General features: G+C 51.5%; 1 protein-coding gene across 1 annotated transcript in view; it reads right to left on the reverse strand.

Annotated features, from left to right (window-relative positions):
• Positions 1-1,602: 1,602 nt before the first annotated feature.
• The window catches only part of LACTBL1 (lactamase beta like 1), a 97,514-nt gene continuing 81,700 nt past the window's right edge, over positions 1,603-17,416 (reverse strand). The window contains exons 7-8 of the mRNA XM_075328211.1: positions 17,160-17,265; positions 1,603-2,638 (exon numbers count right to left, since the gene is read on the reverse strand). Of these exons, the coding sequence (XP_075184326.1) occupies positions 1,660-2,638; positions 17,160-17,265 (1,085 nt within the window). The 3' untranslated portion in view covers positions 1,603-1,659. The remainder of the gene's footprint in view (positions 2,639-17,159; positions 17,266-17,416) is intronic.

A 17,416-nucleotide genomic window follows, 5' to 3' on the forward strand; every position in this document is an offset into this window, starting at 1 on the left:
TCCCTCACATTTCTTCCCCCCCTGACTTTATTAAATAACACGAGGAACAAGTGTTTTCATGTCTTTATTCATTCATTTATTTATTTATTTTTTATTTCTTCAGTACTCCCTTTGTTGGAATTATCCATGTTTCTTGGGATCATGCTCTATCAGACACTTTTTTCTGTTATTCACGATCGTTCCATCTCCCCCCTTTTTTTTTTTTTTTTTACCATGTGGCTCTGAGTCATCAGCTCTGAGTCATACAGGCAGTCCTTAATGCATACATGGCTGTTTGCTCCTTATATATAGGTCCAAGCGGCCTTGCTGTAATATGATTTCTTTTCCTGAGGAAGGAGACGGAAAATAAAAAAAAAAAAGTTAAAAAAAAAAAAAAAAAAGATGATTTCTTTTCCTGAGGAAGGAGACGGATGTCTCTGAAACGCGTAGGAACTATCCAATAAAAAGGAAATCTTTTAATTTACACGCATCAGTGGTTTTCAGCGCGGCATAAACCCGGTCTTTTCTTCTACCTGTGTGATACAAAATTCCTCTCCCGGGGCTGCAGCTAAACCACCAGGCACTCACAGGCTATCATAAGGGGTTGTGACTGGCACAACCTCACCAGGTGAGTGCTTCTTTGTCTTGTTTGTCCACCCTCATACCGGGTAAGACCCTATTGCGCTTTTTTCCCCTTTACAGTTTTACAAAGTCTATGCTTCAGAGAGTCCTGAGAATTATCATACCCTATGAGTTTTGGCATGCCTGAAGACATTAACCCCTTCCTTACACACATACAGAGTAACACATTGTCACCAGATAACTAGCTATATGCAGTATATAGTATACACAGTATTGCATAGTAGTAATATCTCTCCTGGTGTAGGATATAATATTAGTAGCAATACCTTAGGATAGAGCAGACATTATATCACAACAAGGACAGACGAATAATTGTCCATTATTAAACTGCTGCTATCAGCTGTCTGTGATCAGTGGGGGTCTGACCGCTTGAAGCTGCATAAATGGGCAGAACACGGCGCTTTTATCCTTTTTAGAATGGAGTGACATTGAGCATGCTTGATCAGCTCTTCATCCATTCCCTATAGGTCGGGTGTCCGACTTGACCCTTATTTATAACCATGATAAAAGTTCCGTGATGGGGATAAATAATTCCCTCACTCGGATGGTCATTGTGGGTTCCAATGGTCTGACACCCACTGGTCAGCAAGATATCACCCATCCAGCATGATGTAATAATATTACGGTCCTGCTTTTAGCTCTTGTAATTATGGCTTTTATCGTTATCCTTTCTGCATTGTATTTATAAGGTTTTACTACTATCACCCTATTCGCTGTAGATATAAGCTTGGGATTCGGCGCTAGATGTCTTTACATGGTGAATGTGTAAAACAGGAGGTACACATAACACATGACAATAGGGCTGCTATCAGAGTCGTCTCCATGTCATGAAGCCAAGAAGTCCAGACATTGGGGCAACTAACTTCTTTATTAAAGGAGATACCGCTACATATTGTGCATGGATGACTTCTCTCTGGCCTCCATTAACTCTTCTTTGCAGCCCCGGTGCTTCAATCATCCACACTTGGTCCCATGCATCGTGTCACAGCTGGTAGTAAAGGAGACCTTAAGTTCCTCAGTTTGTGCACGGCATATTGGCTAGTTGTAAAAGACAGGCTTGTGGTTGATGCGGAGGACATTGTAAGTGTTCAGACCCGGAGCATCGAATCCAGGAGATAAACTTTGGGCATCATATGGGTAAAAGTTAAAGAGTTGTCTGTCCTGGGTTTCCAGTGACACGGATGCAGTGCCCAGGAGAAGAGTACATGGAAACTCTTTGTCAAAGACCACCTGCAGGACCCTCTCCTCTAAGTAGTGGAGCCGTATGGTCCGATAAACCTCCGGGATCAGCTCTTCGATGTGAGGTCCAAACTGCTGCATGACCAGAACTCCACCAGGTCCAACCTTGATCTCGTAAAATGTCAGATTTGAGTAGGTGTAATATCCAGTGTAAGGGGTGGGGTTGGGGGCTGGGCGGAGTCTCTTTTCTGCCTCTCTAAAAGCTTTCTCCAGAGCTGGAATTAAATAGTTATAGGTCTTAGTGATGATGTCTTCGTCCTGAGGCCGCGTCCCGGACATGAGGACTGTGAAGCTCATGTGGAGCTTAGGAATCATAGAGAAGGTGGCAGCGTATCCGTCCAAGTCTCCGTCCTTACGGATGACATCATAACCAAACAGCTCGTTCACCTCCCAGGGGGTTCCTGTTCTGTTTGCAAAATAATCAGAGGAACATTTGAAGAGCGGAGTCAGCATTGTTTTCAATGTATCTGGCTCTAGAATCCGCCGGTGGTACGTTCCCAGAAGCACCATTGCCAACTTTGCCATATCTGCTGCTGTGGAATACATCTGACCTGATGGGCGATACCAGCCCAAATCATACAGTGGTGCCACCTGACCACTGCCGTAGAATCCAACAACCATCTGAGAAAGAATTGGAGGGGTAAAGTCAAAGCCAGTATCCTCCATACCAAGACGATCCAAGATGTTGTCTGCCACCCAGCGCTGGTACTCTCCTTCAGAGGTGTGTTCAGCCAAAATATGGGCAAGCAATGAAAATGCCAGGTTACTGTAGTGGCACCTGAAATAGAAAAAGCACCATGTCTGTGACTTATGGGCGTTACAGGCATAATAGGCATCAGAGGAGTTGGTGCTCAATGGTAGGAGACAATGGCACATCAACAAAATTGAACATAGTATATTTATAACATCTCAAAGGGTCTGTACATAATGGCCAACGTTAACATTTTGGTCAAATTGACTCTGATCACAGCAAACAGAAATAAGCAAAAAGTATCAATCAAGACTTATCCGTATTTTTCGGATTATAACATGCATTTTTTTGTTCCCCCAAGATTGGGGGGACAATGGAGGTGCATCTTATAATCCACATATAGCTCTCCGGGAGGCAATGGAGTAGGGTCACATGAGGCAGGGTCGCAGTTAAAGGACATCGGTGGCAGCACAAATGGGGCAATGCTGTGGGCCTGGGGCTGGGGGGAGGGGGTGTCACAGCAGTGCGATGTGGGTGCCATTGATCTCGGGCAGTAGACACGATGGGCTTCAGGAAAATGGCTGTGGAGGCAGCGCATGCACAGATTGAGATCTCGGAGAGGTAAGATCTCAATCTGCGCATACGCCCATGCACCATTTTTCTTCGTCAGAAGAGGTGCACAAGCAGATTGATCATCTCAGCTCTCTGATATCTCAGTCTATGCATGTGCGGCCTCTGCAGCCATTTTCCTGAAGCTCAATACATCCACTGCCCAGAGATCAATGGCGCCTGCATCTTGCCGCAGCACCCTCCACCTAGCCCCGGGCCCTCATGCCATCCACTTCATCCTTTAGCTGCGACCCGACTGCACCACCACCATGCCCCTTCCCCAGTCAGCTATATTCATATTATAAAAAGGACTTTAAGATTATAAGATGGACCCCACTTTTTAACATTCATTTTTTCCCACTATTTCTTTTCTCTAAATTTGGAGTGCTTCTTATAATCCGATACATCTTATAATATGAAAAATACGGCACATAAATCATAAAAATTAAAATGTTTGCATATCTTAGTGTCTCAGAGTGCAGTTGTTTATTTGTTAGAGTACGCTTCATGTTTAGTATGTATCTATTCACATTTGTCTGTTAGTAAGTGCCGTCATTTATTTAATTTTAGATTATAAGATCATGCCTTCTGACTGAGCGCTCCTTCCCACCAGCTAAAGGCATTTTTTAGTTTTCTATTAGCAGATTCTTGTCCGCCCATAAAATTGTAGTTTTTTTTAAGTCCAGGTAGAGGCATTAGGTATGGACCCAAAAAAAAGAGAGATGCCTTGATGCTGGTTGCTGGGCTCACATAACACTTGCCTCTTTATGCTCTAAGTCTCAATTGTTTAATTTAGTTCCTTAGAAGTAATGCATGCCCAAATTCTTGTAATCAGTGTTTGCTACCTTAACATTTCAGAGTGCAGCTGAACGTTTGTTACAGTATGTGTTATGTTCAGTAAGCATTGTCACATTTTTCTGTTGGGAAGTGAGGTCAGTTTTTTTCAGCTAAGGAAGTCTGCACCGTCCTCCTGGACGCCCAGTTGCATCTACAGACTTAATATTTTCACCTTTAGCTATCTACTTTGAAAATATATTGACTCCTATGGTTAAGACCACCAGGTTACACGTGTTTGATACTTCCCATTTTTGGACAATTTTGAAATCTCTAGATAACATACCCACCAATAGTTTACTTATTACACCTGATATAAATAACCTTTATATGTCTATCTGTCATGACTGTGAGATACTTGCTGTCATCAAGCTCTTACAATCTACACCTATGACCCCTGTACAAATGGGATTCTGTATTGAATTACTTTCAGTAATATTACATGAAAACTACTTTCTTTTTGGTGACAACGATCATTTGCAGGTTAAAGGCACAGCTATGGGGTCCAATATGGCACCCTCTTATGCTAATGTTTTCCGGCCTCTTTTGAAGATAAATATGTTTTTTTCGCACTACTTGCTTACACATGACTTTATCTGGCTACGTTATATTGATGATATATTTTGTATTTGGAATGATGAATTTTGATCATTTGAATCCTTTCTGCAATCGGTTAACACTATTGACCCTGTGTGAGGTAAATCCTGGGATATGAAGAGGAATTATGACTAGAAGTCATAATTGCTCTCATCACTCCCTGGCAGTGCCCCCCTCCCTTCTTGTGCTCAAATGTCCAGCATCTGTGAAGGTGTCACATCCCACTTACACCTCCAACAGCCATCTCCTCTGATATGGAGATGAGATGATGTGAGGACAATGGACCCAGGATGACTCCCTGCCGTCACCCTGTAACAAGAGTTGTATCTCATTAGCAAGGCTTGGAAGTAGCCAGACAGAACGACTCCAGTAAAAAATGGTTCATATCTCGCAAGCCATATCTCCGATAAATATGGCAACCATAAAAATGGTGTTTGCGCAGGCGGACGATGCTGGCACACCTTTTTTATGGAAGGGGGAGCTTGGGAAATACCCCAGGCGTGATATCAGCCATATGGGAACTCGTAGACAGGTCATGAGTCCCCTCGTTCTGTAGCTAAATTCATAACTGTCACAATGAGAGCATTGGCGTCCGCCTACGACGCTCCCAGGCAAAGTTATGGCCCATATTCCATGTTGTGAATTTGTCCATAACTCCAGCCAGGGGTGGAGCAGTGCTCCCTGTGAGGTCACTAAGGTAGGAGGGGACCTGGATTTGCCCAGGTTGATAACCCTACTTCGGCCATTTTCCAGTGTTCTTCTGCTCGGGGGCCTGGTTGGGAAAGACCTGTGAGGGAGTTCCTGGAAACCTGGTCTACAGCGCCCCCCTGTGGCCAGACACACAAGGTAACTGATGTAATTGTATACCTGTTTGTAACCCATGCTTTATCTGTAACTGTACTCTGACATATGTATATATTGTAGTTTCTAGTGTGCGTTAGGCGATTAAATTATATAATTAATCTTGGGCTGTTCTGTTATCTCGATCTTGAATCCCACGTCTGTGTGTTCGGCTAATAGTTACCGTGAAGCGGTTGGTGGCAGCGAGTTGTGCCAAGGATTATTGTGGGGAGGCCAGTGAGATTCGGGAAGATATTATATATTCCGCCCGCGGAGGTCGGGGGAATATATACCTTACTCTCACCGGGGACCCTTCAATAATCGGCATAAGTAGTATAGCGGCCTCCTTGCTTATTGTCGGGCAATTCCATAATTAGCCTGACTATAAGAGGGGCGCTAGAGAGCGCGTCACGTGCTCTGTCTGTCGGTCGGGAGGTATAAAGGAGGGGTGACCCCCACTTGTTACCCCCCGATTGTGATGTACTGGTAGCCAGCGCGGGGGATTTCTGAGTGACCCCCCGGTGGTTTGTGACATATTGGTGGCAAGCGGTGGGATCGAGATAATAGTGTGTGTGAGTGTGAGACCCATACTCCCAGACACTAAAGACTGCCTGCAGCAGCTGTGGCTGCTGGGGTCTTCAGACTAGCTCAACACTAGAGTGTCAGAGTGCAGATACTGTAAGGTGTGTGGAGGCATCAGGTGTCAGTTCTGTGTCAGTGACCAAAAGTCTGAAAGAATGGCTGAGAGCACCAGGAGCAAAGCCAAAGGAATGGCCGATGCTCAGGCCAGAGACGATGAGGAGGTTGTCCACGAGTCCTCCAGGAGCTCGACGCCAGAAAACAGCTCTGCAGAGGACATTGCACAACCGGGCACTGCTGGACAAGATGAGGAGCAGCTCGCCCAAGGGTCCTCAACGAGCCAGATGCCAGCCCTCCGCTCTGCAATGGACAGTGAATCACCAGGCTCCGCAGCGGGCCGCAGATCACCACGTGCCATTCCACCGAGCCTGGGAGGCTCGGATAGCCTTCTTCAAATGGCTATGGCCCTACGCCAGGCTGGAGACCGGGAGGGCTACAAGGAACTCATGGCCGAGCGTGAGCGGCAAGCAGCGCGTGAAGAGCGCCAGGCAGAGCGTAACTACCAGCTGCAGCTAGCTCAGCTCCGGCCCTCATCAGCCACCCGTGACCTTCCAGACACCAAACTTCCAAAGGTCCGTGTTGAGGACTTCCCAGTGCTGGAGAAGGATGGAGACTTGGACTCTTTCTTGACTGCTTTTGAACGGACTTGCTTGCAGCATCATCTGAACAAGGACCAGTGGGCCAAATACCTGACCCCCCGTTTAAGGGGTAAGGCCCTGGATATCCTTGGGGACTGGCCTGCTGAGGCGGATCAGGGCTACGACACCATCAAGCGGGCCCTGATCCAACAGTACAACCTCACCCCGGAGTCCTACCGCAAGAAGTTCCGGACGCTGCAGAAGGGACCAAAGGACTCCTGGGCTGACCACCGGCGGGCACTTGCCCGAGCTGCCGACCACTGGACCCAAGGCCTGCAGCTTTCCACCGGACCGGAGATCCTGGACTTGTTCATCACGGAGCAACTCTTGTGGAACTGCCCTGAGGATCTCCGCCAGTTCATCCGAGACCAGAAGCCAAAGGGATCCACGGCTACAGCTGCCCTGGCAGATGACTACACCAACAATCGGGCTCCTGAAGCCAGGAGAGCAGCCACCAGCAGCACCTGGAGAGGGGGTAAGATGAACTCTGCGACTGCCCCACCTGCCCCTAGACTGCAGGGGGTGTCCCCCTCAACTCCCCTCTCCAGGCCCGGGGCAGAACCAAGACGGTGCCACCAGTGCAACCTACCTGGACACTTCAAGGCCATGTGCCCTCAGCGTCCCAAGGCCCCGGCTCCGTCCCCGTCCCAAGGGCCGCCCAAGGTGTATTGTGTGGGGGGGGGTGGTGGTAGGTCCCTGGACAGCTTCCAACCTGTCACCGTCGGCCAGTCTGTGACCATAGGACTGCGAGACAGCGCCTCGGAGGTGACTCTGGTGCGGCCTGAGATGGTGTCCCCCCAAGACTTGATCCCTGGAAAAACCCTCGCTGTCTCCGGGATTGGAGGCATTGACCCGGCGCTGCCTGTTGCTGACATTTATGTGGACTGGGGCGCAGGGCGAGGGGTGAGGGAGGTGGGGGTAACTGATCGGATCCCTGCAAACGTGCTACTTGGGACAGATTTGGGGCAAATAACCTCCCAGTTTGGCCCCGCCCCAAAGGCTGAACCTTCAGCCAGTGCTGACGTGCCCCCGGACAATGTTAATGTGTTATCTATGAATGATGTAAGGGAGGAGGGAGTGAACTCTGATATTTCTGCTTGCACAGACACCATAGACACACACACAGCTGCAGCTGTGACAGGGGAGGGGGTCAGAGAAAGGTGTGACAATGCCTCTACAAGTAACCAGCCTGTGAGCTGGGATCTGTTGCCCTCTGCAGGGATAAGCAGAGAGCAGGGTGCTGCAGGGGGAGGACCAGTGTGTGGGGTGGGGGCTACCACAGCAAATGTGGGGTCCCCAGAGATTTCACAGCGGGGTTCTGTTGCTGCAGGGGGGGAACAGGCAGGTGAGATTGGGGCCGGTCCAGGAGCGGAAGTGCTCCCAGGTAAGATCTCGGTGCAGGGTTCCCCCACAACCGGGGTGTCAGGAAGCCAGGTAGGTCTGCCTGAACCGGCGACTTGGTCAGGAACGGAGGAGGAGCAGGCACGACCCACGGTCGCAGCGGCTGTGGCCGCTGTCACCCGCAGTGGGAGTGCTGGAAGCCAAGGGGCCTCCCGGAGGTCCGATAGCTCTTCCCCTTCTGACCAAGTGGCAGCCGAGTCAGGTGGAGGCCAGGACACAGGTCCCGGGGTACTGACCGAAGATGTGACAGTCTCGTCGATTCTGGCCACATCTAGTCAGGGGTTTCAGGCAGCGTTAGAAGCTGACGACAGCCTGAAAGCTCTAAAGGAGCAGGCGGCACAGCCTCCCTCGGACTCGGACCCGGAGCGAGTGGTCTGGGACCAAGGACGGCTGTACCGGGCCACGGTCCAGCAGGGTTCACCGGAGGCGTGGCCCAGGGACCGACAGTTGGTGGTACCCTATCCGTTCCGGACGGAGTTGTTGCGGATCGCACATGAGATTCCGATGGCCGGACACCTAGGGATCGCTAAGACCAAGGCCAGGTTAAACCAGCATTTCTACTGGCCAAAAATGGGGGCCGATGTGGCTGCCTACTGCCGTTCGTGTGAAACCTGTCAGAGAGTGGGGAAGGCGGGGCCACGCCCCAAAGCCCCACTGATATCTCTGCCCATCATCGATGAGCCTTTCAGGAGGGTGGCTGTGGATCTGGTCGGCCCGCTGGCCATCCCCAGCAGCTCCGGGAAACGCTTCATACTGACGGTAGTGGACTATGCCACCCGGTACCCAGAAGCAGTGGCCTTGTCGTCCATTCGGGCTGACAAGGTGGCCACCGCATTGCTGGAGATTTTCTCCCGAGTGGGTTTTCCCCAGGAAATGCTCACCGACCGGGGGACCCAATTCATGTCCCAGCTGATGGAGACCCTCTGTAAGCAAGTCCAGGTGCGACATCTGGTGGCCAGCCCGTACCATCCACAGACTAATGGCCTGTGCGAGCGGTTCAATGGCACCTTAAAGCAGATGCTTAAGATGTTGGTCGACTCCCATGGGCGTGACTGGGAGCGGTATCTCCCACACCTGTTATTTGCTTACCGGGAGGTTCCACAGGCCTCAACAGGATTCTCACCGTTTGAGCTCCTGTACGGGCGACGTGTGCGGGGCCCCCTGGCTCTGGTGAAAGAGGCTTGGGAAGGGGATTTGGCCACCCCTGGAGTGTCGGTTATCGAGTATGTCATGCGCTTCCGGGACAAAATGCAGGCCTTGACGCAACTGGTACACGACAATATGGCTCAAGCCCAGGCTGATCAGAAGCGTTGGTACGACCAGAACGCTTGTGAGAGGACCTACCAAGTGGGTCAAGAGGTGTGGGTACTGGTCCCCGTACCACAGGACAAGCTTCAGGCAGCCTGGGAAGGCCCATACCTCGTGTACCAGCAGCTCAACCCTGTGACGTACCTGGTCACCCTGGACCCTGCCCGTGGAAGGCGGAAGCCCTTCCATGTGAACATGATGAAGGCACATCATGAGCGGGAGGCATGTGCGCTCCCCGTGTGCAACCTGCCCGAGGAGGGAGAAGCGGAAACCCTCTTGGATATGCTAGCCCAGGTTAGGGCAGGCGGATCCATTGAGGATGTGGAGGTTGGCCACCAGCTCTTGGAGGACCAACGGTCCCAGCTGTGGGCCACCCTACACCCCTTCCGGGGGTTGTTTACCAACCAGCCCGGAAGGACTGACTTGGCTGTCCATCACGTGGACACTGGGGATCATCCCCCGATCCGGCGTTCAGCATATCGGGTCTCCCTGGAGGTGCAGCAACACATGCGCCAGGAGATTGACGAGATGCTGGAGCTGGGGGTGATCCAGGCATCCAACAGCGCTTGGGCCTCGCCTGTAGTCCTCGTCCCTAAGAAGGACCGAACCACTCGGTTCTGCGTGGACTACAGGGGGCTCAATGCTGTCACGGTCGCCGATGCGTACCCAATGCCACGCATCGATGACCTGCTCGATCAGTTGGCCGGGGCTCAGTACCTGACCATCATGGACCTGAGCCGGGGATATTGGCAGATCCCCCTGACTCGCAAGGCCAGGGAACGCTCTGCCTTTATTACCCCATTTGGACTGTACGAGTCCACGGTGATGCCATTCGGGATGAGGAATGCCCCTGCCACTTTCCAGCGGATGGTCAACACCCTGCTCAAGGGACTTGAAGGGTACGCGGCCGCGTACCTGGATGACATTGCCGTCTTCAGTCCCACCTGGGAGGACCACCTAGAGCATCTAGCACAGGTGCTCAGGCGGATCCACCGGGCAGGTTTGACCATCAAGCCGGGAAAGTGTCAGCTGGCCATGAGCGAGGTCCAGTACCTCGGTCACCGGGTAGGTGGGGGAACGCTGAAGCCCGAGCCTGAGAAAGTGGAGGCCATCGCATCCTGGCCCACCCCCAGGACCAAGAAGCAGGTGATGTCCTTCTTGGGGACCGCTGGGTACTATAGGAGGTTTGTTCCATGCTATAGTAGCCTGGCAAAGCCCTTGACGGACCTCACCAAGAAGAAGCTGCCCTCTGCAGTCGATTGGACAATGGACTGCGAGACAGCCTTCCGGGCCCTAAAGGACGCCCTGTCCAGCCCGCCCGTGCTACAGGCAGCCGACTTCACGCGGCCGTTTGTAGTACAGACCGACGCCAGTGACTTCGGCCTCGGTGCGGTGCTCAGCCAGGTGGACTCTGCGAGCCAAGAGCACCCAGTCTTGTACCTGAGCAGGAAGCTGTTACCAAGGGAAGTGGCCTATTCTACAATGGAGAAGGAGTGCCTGGCCATAGTGTGGGCCCTGCAGCGTCTGCAACCCTATCTATACGGGCGCCACTTCATCGTGGAGACGGACCACAATCCCCTCAGCTGGTTGCACACCGTCTCTGGGACGAATGGGCGATTGTTGCGATGGAGCCTTGCGCTCCAGCAATACGACTTCACCATTCGCCACAAAAGGGGCCGTGACCACGGTAACGCAGACGGGCTGTCCCGACAAGGAGAGGTCGCGGACGGGCGCACGGGGGAACACCGGAGTGTGCTGCCCCCTAGCGCCCTCAAAAGGGGGGAGGTGTGAGGTAAATCCTGGGATATGAAGAGGAATTATGACTAGAAGTCATAATTGCTCTCATCACTCCCTGGCAGTGCCCCCCTCCCTTCTTGTGCTCAAATGTCCAGCATCTGTGAAGGTGTCACATCCCACTTACACCTCCAACAGCCATCTCCTCTGATATGGAGATGAGATGATGTGAGGACAATGGACCCAGGATGACTCCCTGCCGTCACCCTGTAACAAGAGTTGTATCTCATTAGCAAGGCTTGGAAGTAGCCAGACAGAACGACTCCAGTAAAAAATGGTTCATATCTCGCAAGCCATATCTCCGATAAATATGGCAACCATAAAAATGGTGTTTGCGCAGGCGGACGATGCTGGCACACCTTTTTTATGGAAGGGGGAGCTTGGGAAATACCCCAGGCGTGATATCAGCCATATGGGAACTCGTAGACAGGTCATGAGTCCCCTCGTTCTGTAGCTAAATTCATAACTGTCACAATGAGAGCATTGGCGTCCGCCTACGACGCTCCCAGGCAAAGTTATGGCCCATATTCCATGTTGTGAATTTGTCCATAACTCCAGCCAGGGGTGGAGCAGTGCTCCCTGTGAGGTCACTAAGGTAGGAGGGGACCTGGATTTGCCCAGGTTGATAACCCTACTTCGGCCATTTTCCAGTGTTCTTCTGCTCGGGGGCCTGGTTGGGAAAGACCTGTGAGGGAGTTCCTGGAAACCTGGTCTACAGCGCCCCCCTGTGGCCAGACACACAAGGTAACTGATGTAATTGTATACCTGTTTGTAACCCATGCTTTATCTGTAACTGTACTCTGACATATGTATATATTGTAGTTTCTAGTGTGCGTTAGGCGATTAAATTATATAATTAATCTTGGGCTGTTCTGTTATCTCGATCTTGAATCCCACGTCTGTGTGTTCGGCTAATAGTTACCGTGAATCGGTTGGTGGCAGCGAGTTGTGCCAAGGATTATTGTGGGGAGGCCAGTGAGATTCGGGAAGATATTATATATTCCGCCCGCGGAGGTCGGGGGAATATATACCTTACTCTCACCGGGGACCCTTCAATAATCGGCATAAGTAGTATAGCGGCCTCCTTGCTTATTGTCGGGCAATTCCATAATTGGCCTGACTATAAGAGGGGCGCTAGAGAGCGCGTCACGTGCTCTGTCTGTCGGTCGGGAGGTATAAAGGAGGGGTGACCCCCACTTGTTACCCCCCGATTGTGACGTACTGGTAGCCAGCGCGGGGGATTTCTGAGTGACCCCCCGGTGGTTTGTGACACCCTGGGATTAAATTTTCCGCACATCATCATGTATCTGTGATTAATTTCTAGAGATGTCCTAGTGCTAAAATCACCAGATGGTAAAATCTATACTGACCTATACAGAAAAATGACAGCTTTTTGCTATTTAGGAGTAATCATCACAGAGCTACTAAGGTGTCATTACCAAAATTTCAGTTTGATAGAGTAGTAGAATTTCACGATGTAGTGCTTCTGCCACATCTTCATCAGTCTATCTATTGATCCTGCCAAACCTCCGGCAGTCTATGTAGCTTCTGCCATACCACCCTCCGGCAGTCTATGTAGCACTCCTGCCACACCTCGAGTAGTGTGTGTAGAGCTCCTGCCACACCTCCCTCCAGCAGTCTACAAAGTGCTCCTGCCACACCTCCCTCTGGCAGTTTATGTAGCGCTCCTGCCAGACGTCCCTCCGGCAGTCTATGTAATGCTCCTGCCACACCTCCAGCAGTCTATGTAGTGCTAGTACCACACCTCTAGCAACCTACGTAGCGCTCCTGCCACTTCTCCCTTTGGCAGTCTATGTAGCGCTCTTGCCACTTCTCCCTCTGGCAGTCTATGAAGCGCTCCTGCCATATGTCCCTCTGGCAGGCTATGTAGCGCTCCTGCCACTTCTCCCTTTGGCAGTCTATGTAGCGCTCTTGCCACTTCTCCCTCTGGCAGTCTATGCAGCGCTCCTGCCATATGTCCTTCTGGCAGTTTATGTAGCGCTCCTGACACTTTCCCCTCTGGCAGTCTATGTAGCGCTCCTGCCACTTTTCCCTCTGGCAGTCTATGTAGCGCTCCTGCCACTTCTCCCTCTGGCAGGCTATGTAGCGCTCTTGCCACTTCTCCCTCTGGCAGGTTATGTAGCACTCCTGCCACTTCTGCCTCTGGCAGGCTATGTAGCACTCCTGCCACTTCTCCCTCTGGCAGGCTATGTAGCGCTCTTGCCACTTCTCCCTCTGGCAGGCTATGTAGCGCTCTTGCCACTTCTCCCTCTGGCGGGCTATGTAGCACTCCTGCCACTGTTCCCTGCGGAAGTCTATGTACCACTCCTGCCACATCTCCCTCTGGCAGTCTATGTAGCGCTCTTGCCACTTCTCCCTCTGGCAGTCTATGTAGCACTCCTGCCACTTCTCCCTCTGGCAGGCTATGTAGCGCTCTTGCCACTTCTCCCTCTGGCGGGCTATGTAGCACTCCTGCCACTTTTCCCTGCGGAAGTCTATGTACCACTCCTGCCACATCTCCATCTGGCAGTTTATGTAGCACTCCTGCCACTTCTCCCTCTGGCAGTCTATGTAGCGCTCCTGCCATATGTCCCTCTGGCAGTCTATGTAGCGCTCTTGACCACTTCTCCCTCTGGCTGTCTATGTAGCGCTCCTGCCACTTCTCCCTCTGGCAGTCTATGTAGCGCTCCTGCCACTTCTCCCTCTGGCAGTTTATGTAGCGCTCCTACCATATGTCCCTCTGGCAGTCTATGTAGTGCTCTTGCCACTTCTCCCTCTGGCAGTCTATGTAGCACTCCTGCCACTTCTCCCTCTGGCAGGCTATGTAGCGCTCTTGCCACTTCTCCCTCTGGCGGGCTATGTAGCACTCCTGCCACTTTTCCCTGCGGAAGTCTATGTACCACTCCTGCCACATCTCCATCTGGCAGTTTATGTAGCACTCCTGCCACTTCTCCCTCTGGCAGTCTATGTAGCGCTCCTGCCATATGTCCCTCTGGCAGTCTATGTAGCGCTCTTGACCACTTCTCCCTCTGGCTGTCTATGTAGCGCTCCTGCCACTTCTCCCTCTGGCAGTCTATGTAGCGCTCCTGCCACTTCTCCCTCTGGCAGTTTATGTAGCGCTCCTACCATATGTCCCTCTGGCAGTCTATGTAGTGCTCTTGCCACTTCTCCCTCTGGCAGGCTATGTAGCGCTCTTGCCACTTCTCCCTCTGGCAGGCTATGTAGTGCTCCTGCTACTTCTCCCTCTGGCAGTCTATGTAGCACTCTTGCACTTCTCCCTCTGGCAGTCTATGTAGCACTCCTGCCACTTCTCCCTTTGGCAATCTATGTACCACTCCTGCCACTTCTCTCTATGGCAGGTTATGTAGCACTCCTGCCACATCTCCCTCTGGCAATCTATGTAGTGCTCCTGCCACTTCTCCCTCTGGCAGTCTATGTAGCACTCCTGCCACTTCTCCCTTCGGCAATCTATGTACCACTCCTGCCACATCTCTCTCTGGCAGTTTATGTAGCACTCCTGCCACTTCTCCCTCTGGCAGTCTATGCAGCGCTCTTGCACTTCTCCCTCTGGCAGTCTATGCAGCGCTCTTGCACTTCTCCCTCTGGCAGTCTATGTAGCGCTCTTGCACTTCTCCCTCTGGCAGTCTATGTAGCGCTCCTGCCACTTCTCCCTCTGGCAGTCTATGTAGCGCTCTTGACCACATCTGCTGGATGCGCGTCTCCGCTGTGTGTGGCACGCTTTCTCTGGCATATGCAGTCCATTTAGATTTGTGGCATCGCCAATCCATGCACACACATCTGCACGCTCCCGTCTCCCTCTCTGCTCTTTGTGGGAGAAACAAAATAATCATCTTGAGGCTATGAGACCTTTTCATGGCTCCTTGCGGCATACCCTTTTCATGGCTCCTTGCGGCATACCCTTTTCATGGCTCCTTGCGGCATACCCTTTTCATGGCTCCTTGCGGCATACCCTTTTCATGGCTCCTTGCGGCATACCCTTTTCATGGCTCCTTGCGGCATACCCTTTTCATGGCTCCTTGCGGCATACCCTTTTCATGGCTCCTTGCGGCATACCCTTTTCATGGCTCCTTGCAGGCATACCCTTTTCATGGCTCCTTGCAGGCATACCCTTTTCATGGCTCCTTGCGGCATACCCTTTTCATGGCTCCTTGCGGCATACCCTTTTCATGGCTCCTTGCGGCATACCCTTTTCATGGCTCCTTGCGGCATACCCTTTTCATGGCTCCTTGCAGGCATACCCTTTTCATGGCTCCTTGCAGGCATACCCTTTTCATGGCTCCTTGCGGCATACCCTTTTCATGGCTCCTTGCGGCATACCCTTTTCATGGCTCCTTGCGGCATACCCTTTTCATGGCTCCTTGCGGCATACCCTTTTCATGGCTCCTTGCGGCATACCCTTTTCATGGCTCCTTGCGGCATACCCTTTTCATGGCTCCTTGCGGCATACCCTTTTTCATGGCTCCTTGCGGCATACCCTTTTCATGGCTCCTTGCAGGCATACCCTTTTCATGGCTCCTTGCGGCATACCCTTTTCATGGCTCCTTGCGGCATACCCTTTTCATGGCTCCTTGCGGCATACCCTTTTCATGGCTCCTTGCGGCATACCCTTTTCATGGCTCCTTGCAGGCATACCCTTTTCATGGCTCCTTGCGGCATACCCTTTTCATGGCTCCTTGCGGCATACCCTTTTCATGGCTCCTTGCGGCATACCCTTTTCATGGCTCCTTGCGGCATACCCTTTTTCATGGCTCCTTGCGGCATACCCTTTTCATGGCTCCTTGCGGCATACCCTTTTCATGGCTCCTTGCAGGCATACCCTTTTCATGGCTCCTTGCGGCATACCCTTTTCATGGCTCCTTGCAGGCATACCCTTTTCATGGCTCCTTGCAGGCATACCCTTTTCATGGCTCCTTGCGGCATACCCTTTTCATGGCTCCTTGCAGGCATACCCTTTTCATGGCTCCTTGCAGGCATACCCTTTTCATGGCTCCTTGCAGGCATACCCTTTTCATGGCTCCTTGCGGCATACCCTTTTCATGGCTCCTTGCAGGCATACCCTTTTCATGGCTCCTTGCAGGCATACCCTTTTCATGGCTCCTTGCAGGCATACCCTTTTCATGGCTCCTTGCGGCATACCCTTTTCATGGCTCCTTGCGGCATACCCTTTTTCATGGCTCCTTGCGGCATACCCTTTTCATGGCTTCTTGCGGCATACCCTTTTCATGGCTCCTTGCAGGCATACCCTGCCTGGGGAAGAGATGCAAGGAGTCTGGATTTGTATCATTTATATTATTTTTGTTGCATTTATAGGTCTCATAACTACCAGATGATCATTTTGTTTCTATCCCTGAGAGCCATCAATTGTTTTTCCACCGGCTGACTCGATACAATCTGTTTTTCTTTTCTTGCGGTTTTGCGCGCCTTTCTTCCCATATGCGGCAGGGGTGTGCAGTCCACTTTGTTATTCGGCTTCAGGCGGGTCTTTAGCACTTTCTTTGCTGTGGATGCAGGCCGGGTTCCAGCCGTATGTTTGACATATGCCTTTATTAACTATTTACTGTACGGATATCTCGCAGGCTGATTATTCATGATTTGTATGTAAATCTTGATTGCTATTCTTTGCATATTCTGTGGCCATTATGCACAGACCCATTGAGATGTGCCGTGTGGTCCTGGCTCCAGCTCTGGGTAATGCTGGACTCAATGACTTATTACCTTGTATGTCTGACTCACAGGGAAACAAGTGATGTCACTGTGTGATGATGTCATCATTCCTGGGAGATACCACTAGACACTGCCAGGAAGGTGAATTTGTGATGGGTAACAGTGGACGGCAGTGAAGTTATGTGGGTCTACGAGGCCTAGGTGTGTTTGGGCCCGGCATACCCCTGGCTATACCCCTGGTGTACATTATGGATCTCACCTACCTGGTTCCGGGATCGGCCACCAACACGTCATCATGGAGAAGCTCAATGGCAGCCTGGGTGGTTCCTCTCCACAGCAGATTTGTGGATCGCAGCCGTCGAGGAAGACCTGAAAATATAAAATATAATTCATAGCAATCCAATATTTGAGACCCCCTCCGATCCTGAGAATCTGTCAGGACATTGCATGTTGTTAAATGATGACAGTTCCTATGAGATGGGATGCCCCTCTAAGCCTCAAACCCTCCCTCTGTGAGAGG

The sequence above is a fragment of the Anomaloglossus baeobatrachus genome, chromosome 11 (genome assembly GCF_048569485.1).
Source record: "Anomaloglossus baeobatrachus isolate aAnoBae1 chromosome 11, aAnoBae1.hap1, whole genome shotgun sequence".
Classification (NCBI taxonomy): domain Eukaryota; kingdom Metazoa; phylum Chordata; class Amphibia; order Anura; family Aromobatidae; genus Anomaloglossus; species Anomaloglossus baeobatrachus.